Source organism: Periplaneta americana, chromosome 11 (genome assembly GCF_040183065.1).
Source record: "Periplaneta americana isolate PAMFEO1 chromosome 11, P.americana_PAMFEO1_priV1, whole genome shotgun sequence".
In the NCBI taxonomy this organism is placed as follows: domain Eukaryota; kingdom Metazoa; phylum Arthropoda; class Insecta; order Blattodea; family Blattidae; genus Periplaneta; species Periplaneta americana.
Genome location: NC_091127.1, coordinates 144,396,381 through 144,409,581, shown reverse-complemented (window position 1 = coordinate 144,409,581; position 13,201 = coordinate 144,396,381). Strand labels below are relative to the sequence as shown.

The window sequence follows — 13,201 nt, the reverse complement described above, 5'->3', positions numbered from 1 at the left end:
TTAATATAACCGACGTTTCCAAAATATAAATTCCATCAAAGGGTCGATATTTGACTTCTAATAAATAATAAATACAACGTATGGACAAACAAAATTCAAAATTAATCTGCTGTGGGTAGAAGAATTTCAGGATTTCAAGCTCGTGCTGAGATTTAATGTAACCGACGTTTCCAAAATTTAAATTCCATCATAGGGTCACATCACTAGCAATCTTGAATAGTTATGCTTATGAATGACGGAATCAATAATGTAAGAGTATTGTCCAGGTGATAAGTGATAACTAAGAGGTAACATCTTTATTATAGAACCTGAAATAGTACTAAAGTGGCTGAGATATTAAATCCAAGCATAACGGACCAAACAGCATAGACAACCCTTCTAGAGTTTAAGTGACAGCATTATGAAGCAATCTATAAGCTGATTCGAAATGTCCGAATATAAATCTCGTCACCTATACAAAACCAGGAAACAATTTATTCTTCACGCAGAGATACACATGACTTCCTATAAGAAACAGGACCATCAAACCACTTTTGTTAACTACGTCTTTGTGAACATTAACGGAAGAGGTTCCATGATGAAGGTCGTCGAATAAAGCTATATCCCAATCAACTGTAAGAGATGACCCTGTAACAACGAGTTGGTCTGTTTAATGGAAAGCAGGTAATGCCTGTCTTTAAATTAAAATTTATTACGTTGGCATTTGGAGCGGAGTTGAAACTATAAAGTATAATTAATTACTTTCAGGACCGGACATCGACGACCATGAATTTTTTTGTGCAAATATGCCGGTCGTACGAAAACAACCGAAACTTGTTACAAATAATTATTTGTAGTGAATTTGTATAAAAGACTGAAGAACTTATTCGGACATCGTCAGTTGTGAGTAGAACATTAGGGAACAGACAACATGGTAGCCAAGGTACGAACATACCATCAAGAATTCGGTATTTGTTTTTATATAAATGGAAGTAATTTTACACCGTTTGCTTGAAAAATCACGTCAAAAATATGAATTGTGTATTTAATTCAATGACATCATTAAAATGGTTTTCAGTGTCAGATAAAATAAAAGATTTCACTAAAAGTTACATCTGTCATTCAAAAAAATTCAACTCCAAATATGCAAACGGTCAAATTGTGGAACTAATTAAGCAATAAACTATGGAAATGTTGATGTTGCCTATTATTAGCTTTTATAGCCTACGTTAGCATAAATTCCATGATTAGACTACAAAAAACTACTCTTGAAAAGGTAATGGTTACTTGCAGTGATTGATTCTAATAGTAGCCTACGTAGTATAGAGAAAATATTTAATTAAATTTCAATTAATTCTAAGCGGCAATGGGCGTTACATCAACATTAACTACAATGTAACCTCCTAAACTAAAATATAACAATAAGGGAAATGACATAGTAACAATGAAGAGTCGACCAGGGTAGCGTAGTCGGTATAGCGCTAGCCTTCTGTGCTCGAGATTGCAGATTCGATCCCGGCCCAGGACGATGGCATTTAAGTGTACTTAAATGCGACAGGCTCATGTCAGTAGATTTACTGGCATGTAAAAGACTCCTGCGGGACAAAATTCCGGCACACCAGCGACATTAATATAACCTCGGCAGTTGCAAACGTCGTTAAATAAACCATAATTTATTTTTTTAACAATGAAGTAAGCCGAGAACAATAAATAATGTATTGAAATAAGCAACGATTACGACATAGTCGTTGTTGTTTAGTAAACTGTCCGCAATGATACCAACAAGGCACCACTTATGAGGCAACTAGGCCAGGAGATAATGGGGTATAATAGGGACTAATAATATCAGTGGATAATTACCATTGTTGTGTATTCGAATACTGTTGTTGTACAATGTTATAGCGATGTTCTGTGTCAACTTACGCGAAAATCAGACTTTGTGCTAACATTACTTCACGTACGTGATTGCCATTTTCGCAGATCATTAAACAGATAATTATGTTTTGATCAGTAGTTAACATGCATCAGAAACAAGTCTAAACGGATATAGTTATTAAATGAATGGCCCAATTCAAAAAAAAAAAAAAAACTAAAAATTTGAAATTTCGAAAAACCTGAATTTTTAAACCTTTATGCAGCTATAAAAATTTAAAGGATAATTGAAATTACTCCAAATTCTGTTAAAGGTGTCTTATATATATATATATATATATATATATATATTTATATATATATATATATCATAAGCTTCAAATTAAAGTGTATTAATAGGATTTTTCACAGCAACATGAAGCTTTAAAATTTAAGTTTCTCAAAACTTTAAATTTTGAGTTGTTTCGCTTTTGAACTGGGCCGTCCAAATAAATTTAGATGGAAAGACGTTTGATTTTGATAAAAAAAAATATAAATATCACACACGAATTAAACTAAAAAAATCAAGAGTAGTACATAAAAGTTTCCACATTATTTAGTAAATCTTTCCATAGATAAATATATGCTAATTTTCTATATTCTGTTATGTTAAAAAACAGTGACTTATATAGTTATGTTCTTAAGAAAGACGTTTGATTTTGATAAAAAAGATAAATATCACACATGAATTAATTAAAATAAAAAATCAAGAGTAGTACATAAAAGTTTCCACATTACTTAGTAAATCTTTTCATAGATAAATATATGCTAATTTTCTATATTCTGTTGTGTTAAAAGACAGTGACTTATATACTTATGTTCTTAAGAAAGACGTTTGATTTTGATAAAAAAAGATAAATATCACACACGAATTAAACTAAAAAAATCAAGAGTAGTACATAAAAGTTTCCACATTATTTAGTAAATCTTTCCATAGATAAATATATGCTAATTTTCTATATTCTGTTCTATAGTTATGTTCTTAAGAAAGACGTTTGATTTTGATAAAAAAGATAAATATCACACACGAATTAATAAAATTAAAATAAAAAAATCAAGAGTAGTACATAAAAGTTTCCACATTACTTAGCAAATCTTTCCATAGATAAATATATGCTAATTTTCTATATTCTGTTGTGTTAAAAGACAGTAACTTATATAGTTATGTTCTTAAGAAAGACTTTGATTTTGATAAAAAAAAAAGATAAATATCACCCATGAATTAATAAAATTAAAATAAAAAAATCAAGAGTAGTACATAAAAATTTCTACATTACTTAGTAAATCTTTACATAGATAAATATATGCTAATTTTCTATATTCTGTTGTGTTAAAAGACAGTGACTTATATAGTTATGTTCTTAAGAGGATATGTGGACCTAGAGACATTTACATACATACAAATTATATCTAGTTCGTTAGTTCAAAAATGTATGTTTAAAGAAAATTATTGGTAATCCTTAACATTTATTAATTCAGTTAGATACGCTCTTGAGAGAATACAAAAGAAGCAAAACGTATCTATTTTTTAATTTACAATTTTTTGTTAAAGGGAGAATGTGCTTTCTCTTCCCTCCCCCTTGAATACACTCCTGTTTGAAGTAATAATTGTATTGTAACAAGACGCAAGACCAATAGTGTTTTCAGCTATCTAGTACAGTGCAGCAATGATTGATTATTGTCTTTCCAGGTTCTCGTTTTCGCCGCCCTCGTGGCCGCGACTAAGGCGCTGTACCTGGGAGCCTCTCCTGTTGTACGTCCTGTTCCGTTTAATTACGATGCCGAGTACGACCCCGACCCACACTACAGCTACTCGTACGACGTACACGACCCTATCACCGGCGACTCCAAGGGACAGGTCGAGACCCGCGACGGAGATGTGGTGCAGGGTAGCTACAGCTTACTGGAGCCTGACGGCAATGTTCGCACCGTCGATTACTACGCCGACGCCGTCAACGGATTCAACGCCGTCGTGCGCAAGACGCCTGCGGTACCCGCCCCCGTGCCAATCCCCGCCCGTACTGCTCCTACTGCCATTCCGTACGGCGCATACTCCCGCCCGTACCTCCGGTAATGATGTTCTGCTGCAAGACTGACTCTTAATCTTTCTGTTGTTGTATTAATCCAAGGTTGAATAAAAATCATAAACAAAAAGTAATATTTTCGTTCTGATTTTTCCCTTCTCATTTCAGTCTAGCTCTTTGCGTCAACATTCCACGCCGGAGATCTGGTTCAAATACTGGCAAATTTAAGTACAATTTGTATGGAAAAGGGGCGGAAAAAGTTTTTGGGCAGGCTTTCTCTTCTTATTTCAGTCTAGCTCTTTGCGTCGACATTCCACGCAGGAGATCTGGTTCAAATACTGGCAAATTTAAGTACAATTTGTATGGAAAAGGGGAGGAAAAAGTTTTTGGGCAGGCTTTCCCTTCTTATTTCAGTCTAGCTCTTTGCGTCGACATTCCACGCAAGAGATCTGGTTCAAATACTGGCAAATTTAAGTACAATTTGTATGGAAAAGGGGAGGAAAAAGTTTTTGGGCAGGCTTTCCCTTCTTATTTCAGTCTAGCTCTTTGCGTCGACATTCCACGCCGGAGATCTGGTTCAAATACTGGCAAATTTAAGTACAATTTGTATGGAAAAGGGGAGGAAAAAGTTTTTGGGCAGGCTTTCCCTTCTTATTTCAGTCTAACTCTTTGCGTCGACATTCCACGCAGGAGATCTGGTTCAAATACTGGCAAATTTAAGTACAATTTGTATGGAAAAAGGGCGGAAAAAGTTTTTGGGCAGGCTTTCCCTTCTTATTTCAGTCTAGCTCTTTGCGTCGACATTCCACGCCGGAGATCTGGTTCAAATACTGGCAAATTTAAGTACAATTTGTATGCAAAAGGGGAGGAAAAAGTTTTTGGGCAGGCTTTCCCTTCTTATTTCAGTCTAGCTCTTTGCGTCGACATTCCACGCAAGAGCTCTGGTTCAAATACTGGCAAATTTAAGTACAATTTGTATGGAAAAGGGGAGGAAAAAGTTTTTGGGCAGGCTTTCCCTTCTTATTTCAGTCTAGCTCTTTGCGTCGACATTCCACGCCGGAGATCTGGTTCAAATACTGGCAAATTTAAGTACAATTTGTATGGAAAAGGGGCGGAAAAAGTTTTTGGGCAGGCTTTCCCTTCTTATTTCAGTCTAGCTCTTTGCGTCGACATTCCACGCAAGAGATCTGGTTCAAATACTGGCAAATTTAAGTACAATTTGTATGGAAAAGGGGAGGAAAAAGTTTTTGGGCAGGTTTTCCCTTCTTATTTCAGTCTAGCTCTTTGCGTCGACATTCCACGCCGGAGATCTGGTTCAAATACTGGCAAATTTAAGTACAATTTGTATGGAAAAGGGGAGGAAAAAGTTTTTGGGCAGGCTTTCCCTTCTTATTTCAGTCTAGCTCTTTGCGTCGACATTCCACGCAGGAGATCTGGTTCAAATACTGGCAAATTTAAGTACAATTTGTATGGAAAAAGGGCGGAAAAAGTTTTTGGGCAGGCTTTCCCTTCTTATTTCAGTCTAGCTCTTTGCGTCGACATTCCACGCCGGAGATCTGGTTCAAATACTGGCAAATTTAAGTACAATTTGTATGGAAAAGGGGAGGAAAAAGTTTTTGGGCAGGCTTTCCCTTCTTATTTCAGTCTAGCTCTTTGCGTCGACATTCCACGCAAGAGATCTGGTTCAAATACTGGCAAATTTAAGTACAATTTGTATGGAAAAGGGGAGGAAAAAGTTTTTGGGCAGGCTTTCCCTTCTTATTTCAGTCTAGCTCTTTGCGTCGACATTCCACGCCGGAGATCTGGTTCAAATACTGGCAAATTTAAGTACAATTTGTATGGAAAAGTGGCGGAAAAAGTTTTTGGGCAGGCTTTCCCTTCTTATTTCAGTCTAGCTCTTTGCGTCGACATTCCACGCAAGAGATCTGGTTCAAGTACTGGCAAATTTAAGTACAATTTGTATGGAAAAGGGGAGGAAAAAGTTTTTGGGCAGGCTTTCCCTTCTTATTTCAGTCTAGCTCTTTGCGTCGACATTCCACGCCGGAGATCTGGTTCAAATACTGGCAAATTTAAGTACAATTTGTATGGAAAAGGGGAGGAAAAAGTTTTTGGGCAGGCTTTCCCTTCTTATTTCAGTCTAGCTCTTTGCGTCGACATTCCACGCCGGAGATCTGGTTCAAATACTGGCAAATTTAAGTACAATTTGTATGGAAAAGGGGAGGAAAAAGTTTTTGGGCAGGCTTTCCCTTCTTATTTCAGTCTAGCTCTTTGCGTCGACATTCCATGCAGGAGATCTGGTTCAAACACTGGCAAATTTAAGTACAATTTGTATGGAAAAGGGGCGGAAAAAGTTTTTGGGCAGACTTTCCCTTCTTATTTCAGTCTAGCTCTTTGCGTCGACATTCCACGCAAGAGATCGGGTTCAAATACTAGCAAATTTAAGTACAATTTGTATGGAAAAGGGGCGGAAAAAGTTTTTGGGCAGGCTTTCCCTTCTTATTTCAGTCTAGCTCTTTGCGTCGACATTCCACGCAGGAGATCCGGTTCAAATACTGGCAAATTTAAGTACAATTTGTATGGAAAAGGGGCGGAAAAAGTTTTTGGGCAGGCTTTCCCTTCTTATTTCAGTCTAGCTCTTTGTGTCGACATTCCACGCAGGATATCTGGTTCAAATACTGGCAAGTTTAAGTACAATTTGTATGGAAAAGGGACGGAAAAAGTTTATGGGCAGGCTTTCTATGGATGCTTCCGTGTTCGGTATGGTATAGTTGCGCCCCGTGGTCAATTGGGAGGCTTAGGCATGGCACAGTTGCGCCCCGAAGAAATCAGGTAGCAGAATGGACATGGCATAGTTGCGCCCCGATGGGCATAGTACACACGAAAGTGATGTCATAAAATAAATAAATTAGGCCTACTTAAAAATATTATAGTGGTAGCTGCACTGAAATCAGGTAGCATCTGATCAATTTTGCTACTTAAAATAACAATTTTCTATACATCACATACAACAAATGAACGGCATTTTTTGTTTGTACACCGATATCTTAACCCTACGGTACAGGGGTTCGCAAATCGAAACTTAGAACCATTGTGAATTATTAACTCTTTACCCTTTTCGCTAAACTTAACATTAATTTTAAATTAACCTCACTATATGCCACAGACGGTGTGAAAATCACTAAAAAAATGTCAAGATTGCTAAGGCCCCATAGTCCAACGACTCACTCATTTGAATATGTCAGCTAATAAAGTACTGCCAACTTCATGGTGTTCATTTTAACGGTATCGATAATGAATATTAAATCGAATAAGAATTCAATAATATTGGTTGATTACGATTCTCGAGTTCCCGTAATGTATTTTTCTCTACCTATATCATTGGGGCGCAACTATGCCATGCCCTTTTTCTCTATCTGATGGGAACGAGGCGCAACTATGCTCACAAAACAGGGACCCTTTTTATCTGCTGCATCTTACCTGATTGTGGGGCGCAACCATGCCCTGCCCCTATAATTTAATTGTATTATTCCTGCGCTCACTTACGATGCGAAAAAGGGCACATAGTAACAAATCAGTGACTTAAGACACTCTTCTGAAACAACAGTATGTACACCGAAGTGAAACGCATGGCAATCCACTTATGACTGTTTTGCTGTAGCGCTAGGCCCCAAAGATGAATCCGAAGTAGAAATATGCTGGCTGATACATAGGCCTAGCTGAGCTAAATAAGATTAATTTTGTTTCTCTAACGTTTCTTTCTTTCATATAGAATTTTGTTGATTTCGATTTTTATGTTGTATTACAGCTTTGGCTCGGCACTCCTAAATGGGGACGCGTGGGTGAAGAACGCTAAGTCAAGTACCCGCAATGGGAAGAGAAAATGATCTTTAATGTTTTATAATGTTTTGATGGTATATTTAAGCTTTTTATTAGTACGTATTTATGTTTTATCGATTTAGAAAAAGCATTTGACTCTTTGGAGTTAAATACCATTTTAAAAATCTTAACTAAAAACAATGTAGCGGATGGGCTGATTGCTCTTATTTTAAACATATATTCAGACAATACAGTAAGGATCAAAGTAAACGATCACCTAACAAATGCAATAGGTGTTAACAAAGGTGTTCGTCAGGGAGACTCATTGAGTCCTTTACTTTTTATTATGGTAATGGAAGAAATAATTAAAGAAACAAAGACTCAGAAAGGATATAAAATGGGAAGTAGAGAAATAAAAATGGTATGTTATGCCGATGATGTAATATTGGTAACAGAATGTGAAGATGATCTGCAAAGAATGTTACATCTGTTTAATACCAGCTGCCAAAATTATGGGTTTAAAATATCTACACTGAAGACAAAATCTATGGTCATAAGTAAGAACCCAATACGATGCAAATTAGAATTGGAAAAACAAATAATTGAACAAGTGATGTGCTTTCAATATCTTGGCTTCCAGTTATCAAGCTCAGGCCTTTTACAAAACGAAATTTTAAACCAAGTTACTAAAGCAAATAGAGTATCGGCATATTTGAACACCATATAGAGAAATAAATATCTCCACATTGAACCTAAGGTTCGAATTTACAAGACCGTGGTGCGCCCTATTCTCACTTAAGCAGTTGAAATAAGACCTGAAACAGCAAAAACGAAACAGATGTTGGATACAACAGAAATGAAAACCTTAAGGAAAATTGTAGGAATCACAAGAAGGGACCATATACGGAATGATCAGATTAGAGAACAATGCAAAATACAACCAATTAGAGAATGGACGCAAATAAGGAGACAACAATGGAATGAGCATGTATCTCGAATGGGAGAGGATAGAATTGCGAGAATCGCCAGGGATAACTACCCATCCGGAAGAAGATCCCCAGGAAGACCATTAAGCAGATGGAGAGATACTCTGGATTAACAGGCTGGAGGCCTAGAGAGAAGAGAAGAAGAAGAAGAAGAAGAAGAAGAAGAAGAATAGTACGTAAAATAGATCAATTATTACTCAGTGAAGTTTGCGCAAGACCTTGTGTTAAATTTATATATTTCCACGATGCTGTAGTTTTCGTTGCTATTTATTAGTAGGCTAATGAAACAAATTATTTCGGTGTTTGTCCGAAATAGTCCCTGTTACAAGAGGAATATAAGAGAACCAACATACAGAGTTTAGAATTCGTAAAAGAAGGCATCCTGTGCTTTTAATGCTAATGAAGGTACAGAATGACCAAGATATACCTAAGAACGGAAGAAATGCGAGTCTACATTACTATTTCATTTCCCTTTGTTGCACTTTCCATGGTTCAAACTATTAAGCACGTCTAATATAGGCCTACGTCTTTATACCTTCATACCCTGTGCTCCTAATGTCAGCATATTTAAGTAATATCAGCATCCTACAGGTGATCAAAGATCGGTGCCATAAAGGCATGATTTATATATTAGGAGGGCATACAAAAGCAAAATATGAAACAAACGTATATACTATCTAATTTCAGTGCTCAATTTTATTTATTTATCTAAACGATAACAGTCCCTGTATTAACAGGATCCCACAAAGACAGAGCATATTGTGCAATAGGCAGTTGAAAGTATAAATAACATACATATGTTTAAGGTTAATGGAGTCTTACAACAATGACAATGACTGAATAAATAATTAGGTACTAATTATTTGAAGATCAATGTTGACCGTAGAGATGGGTTCGGAGTATAAATATTGATCCTATCAGAGCTGCAAGAACGATGTCATCAATTGTCTTCCTCTGTAGGCAGAAACGTTGCCAGGTCTGGAAGAAGAAACCGGGAATAGTTCCGCGTACTTCAATTTGTTGTAGACCGTATTTGTCCATGAAATAAGGAACGGTACGTACACAGATGTCGTTTTTTCCCTATTTACATCTTCAGGTTGGCTCTTTTGTTTTTCAAATCTAACGGTGGGATCGATGATGTAGCCAATGTTGTTATTTGGTGGGATGGCATAGTTTACAGATATCTCCGTTCATAATTTTTACGTTAAAATGTGCCAGATACACTATTAATCGAAAGAAAAAATCTGAATTCTCGCTTAACCCCTAAAATGGCAAAATTTCATTTCTCACACCAGTTTATTAAACCGTGTCGGACTGTAAAGAAAACAACTATCGCAATGTCCATATTTTATATGTTGTACAATACTATAGTATTGTGAAATTTTAATTTTGCTACCAATTTTTTCTATTGTTCTATTAAAATTATAGCATACTAGTGGAGTACATTACGTGAACCACGGCCCTCTGCACAACACTACGAAATAAACTGCAAGATGTTCTACGGATACGTTTTTGCTGCGATGGGTGCACATATTTTTAACATTTTTACATCGTAATATGTAACACTGTCTTCATGCATAATTTCACTTCTTGAAACGTTGTTACAACCGTCATCTTCTAATAATAATAATTCTAAATTATAGACATCAGCTCAAACAATTTTGAGTGACCACAAGAGTCCTGAATACAATAAACATGTACAATAATGTGATGTGAAACATTAAAGAAAAAAGAAAGTTAATTGTTGAAGGTAAATATAAGTCGTTTATGAGTTCTTAATGCAATAACGTTTCTAAACGTTCTACCACATTTTCTTGGTCGACCAGTTACATTCACAATAACCTATACTAATAATAAATCTGTAGCCGAAATTTTTCTGGTAATTTTCGATTTTCCAAAAATAATTGGTCCTAACATATATAATTAACCACCCTGAAACCGAAAATCGCATTTTTGAAATTTTTGTTTGTATGGCTGTCTGTATGTTTGTTACCTTTTCACGCGATAATGGCTGAACCGATTTATATGAAAATTGGAATATAAATTAAGTTCGTTGTACATTTTACGCTATATGGCATTCAAAATACTTTATTTAAAAGGGGGGTTATAAGTGGGCCTGAATTAAATAAATCGAAATATCTCGCTTATTATTGATTTCTGTGAAAAATGTTATATAACAAAAGTTTGTATGTATGTATGTATTTATTTACACTGCAAGTGGGCAAGCATCCGGTGGCAGTGGTATATATAATATTAACAATACACAGTTAAAATGATAAGCTATACACAATAAAATTTACAATACATAATACAATTTACAACACATATACAATTTTATACACAATACAATAAGAATACACAATACAATTTAACACAATAATAATAAAACATAAAATAAAACACCTAATTTTACAACACAACCTACATAAAAATGATTTCCGATAAGTTTTATTCTTTACAAAATTTTGATAGGACTGATATTTAATGAGATAAATGAGTTTTAAAATTAAAATAACGCCATCTAAGACGGTGCAATGAATTAAGAACAAATGACTTCGTCTATAACGGGCCTTGGACATCAACAATCGAAAGCTATTAAACGTAGCCTACAGAGAATGTTTCTGTGTTTGTATGAAGTAATATCAGAAGCTAAATTAACCGAATTGTATAATTAATTATTATTTCACCATTGGAAAGTGTAGTTTCTCTAGATGGACATAATGCTATAATGTTATTACAGTAACGTCTGAGTAAATCGAGGACAGGTAAGATTGAAATAGCTTCTTATGCACAGAAAATTTGATAGACTATTCTGTACATTCGTTTTCTGTATTTCTTAAAATAATGTTTATGTACACTCATTTTAATATCAGAGAATTAACGAACAACGAGAGTGTATTGATTTAGCATGCAGTAATAATACGTTAGTTTAGCAATCCATTATTTTATAATTCAAATTTTAACTATGCTCAATTGAATCGTGTTAAAATACATAAAATATATATGCAATAAATGCAATGCAAAAAAAAATTGGGTAATGAGCGAAGCAGATTATCTTGCGCTGTTGTAAAAGCTGTTCCCTGGATCAAACGTCCTATTTTAATTATGTAATTACTTTATATTTATTTCTAACAGGTGCAGCGGAGCGCACGGGTACGGCTAGTGAACTAATAAATAACAACTAAATTTACAACGTAATAACATTATTACTTTTTAAATAATACCAGATAAAAACACACGTACTATATTGAAACACGAAAAAAAAAATACGTGCCAGTTGAAAGATGAACAAACCATTATTACGGTATCGAGGTCTCGAAAAGCATGACATTGTGACGTCAACATTTCGCATGTACAGGGTTCGATAACTACATTTGTGAACGTTTTAAGGAAACACGATGTTTGAAATTTCATTATTTGAAACGTAGCCTCTCCTATACACAAAGCCCCACATTACTGACACTATTCATAACCTTCAAAAAAACCTCAAAAAGCTGTATTAATAACTCAAATAAAGATAACGTACATTACGTGAACCACGGCCCTCTGCACAACACTACGAAACGAACTGCAAAATGTCCTACGGCATACGCTTTGCTGCGACGGACGCATATATTTTTTTTAATTTAAAGCTTTTATGAACTTCGTTACAAAACATTTAAATTTTCCCGCAATATTAATATTATTAGCTTTCGATTGAGCAAGGCAAGAAACAAGAAACAGAACAGTTCTATGAACAACTACAAGAAACAATTGAAAAGATAAATAAGAATGATTACATGGTGATCTGTGGAGATTTCAACGCAAGAGTTGGTAACACACCAATCCCGAAAATAATGGGCCCAAATGGAGAGAAATGTTTGAATAAGAATGGACAACAACTTATACAGTTTGCGAGTATGAATAATTTTAAAATTACTAATACATTTTTTAGGAAACTAGACATTAATAAATATACATGGAGTGCTAGGGATTTGAGATCCATTATTGATTATGTTATAATAAATGACAAATTAAGATCACAGGTAATAGATGTACATGTATACAGAGGCTGCGACATTAATTCAGACCATTATTTGGTAATGGCTAAACTTGTATTATACTCGAAATGGAAAGAAATGAAAAGTAAACCAAGAAGCCATAACACAGAAGTCTTTACGGTATACCTACTCAGAGATGAAAGCATAAGGAATTTATATCAACAAAGATTACAACAATATCTACTAATAACTTAAATGGACAAAATATCGAAGAAGAATGGCAAAATATAAACAAGTGTATAGAAAAAGCAGCACAAGAAGCTATTGATAGAAAGAATAAATTCAGAAGTAAGAAAGGCCTAAGAGTTTGGAATCCAGAAATAGAGAATGCAATTAAAGAGAAACAAAAAGCCTATAAACAATGGGTGCAACAAAAGAATGAAGAATCTAAACAGATTTACAAGGAGAAACGAAACCAGGCAAAGACAATAGTTAGAAATGCTCA

General features: G+C 35.0%; 1 protein-coding gene across 1 annotated transcript; it reads left to right on the top strand.

Moving 5' to 3' along the window:
* The first annotated feature begins 848 nt into the window (after positions 1-848).
* On the top strand, positions 849-4,059 carry LOC138709408 (cuticle protein 19.8-like). The gene is made up of 2 exons (XM_069840148.1): positions 849-922; positions 3,581-4,059. The coding sequence occupies exons 1-2, from the start codon at positions 911-913 to the stop codon at positions 3,962-3,964; spliced, it is 396 nt and encodes a 131-aa protein (XP_069696249.1). The 5' UTR covers positions 849-910; the 3' UTR covers positions 3,965-4,059.
* The last annotated feature ends 9,142 nt before the right edge of the window (positions 4,060-13,201 follow it).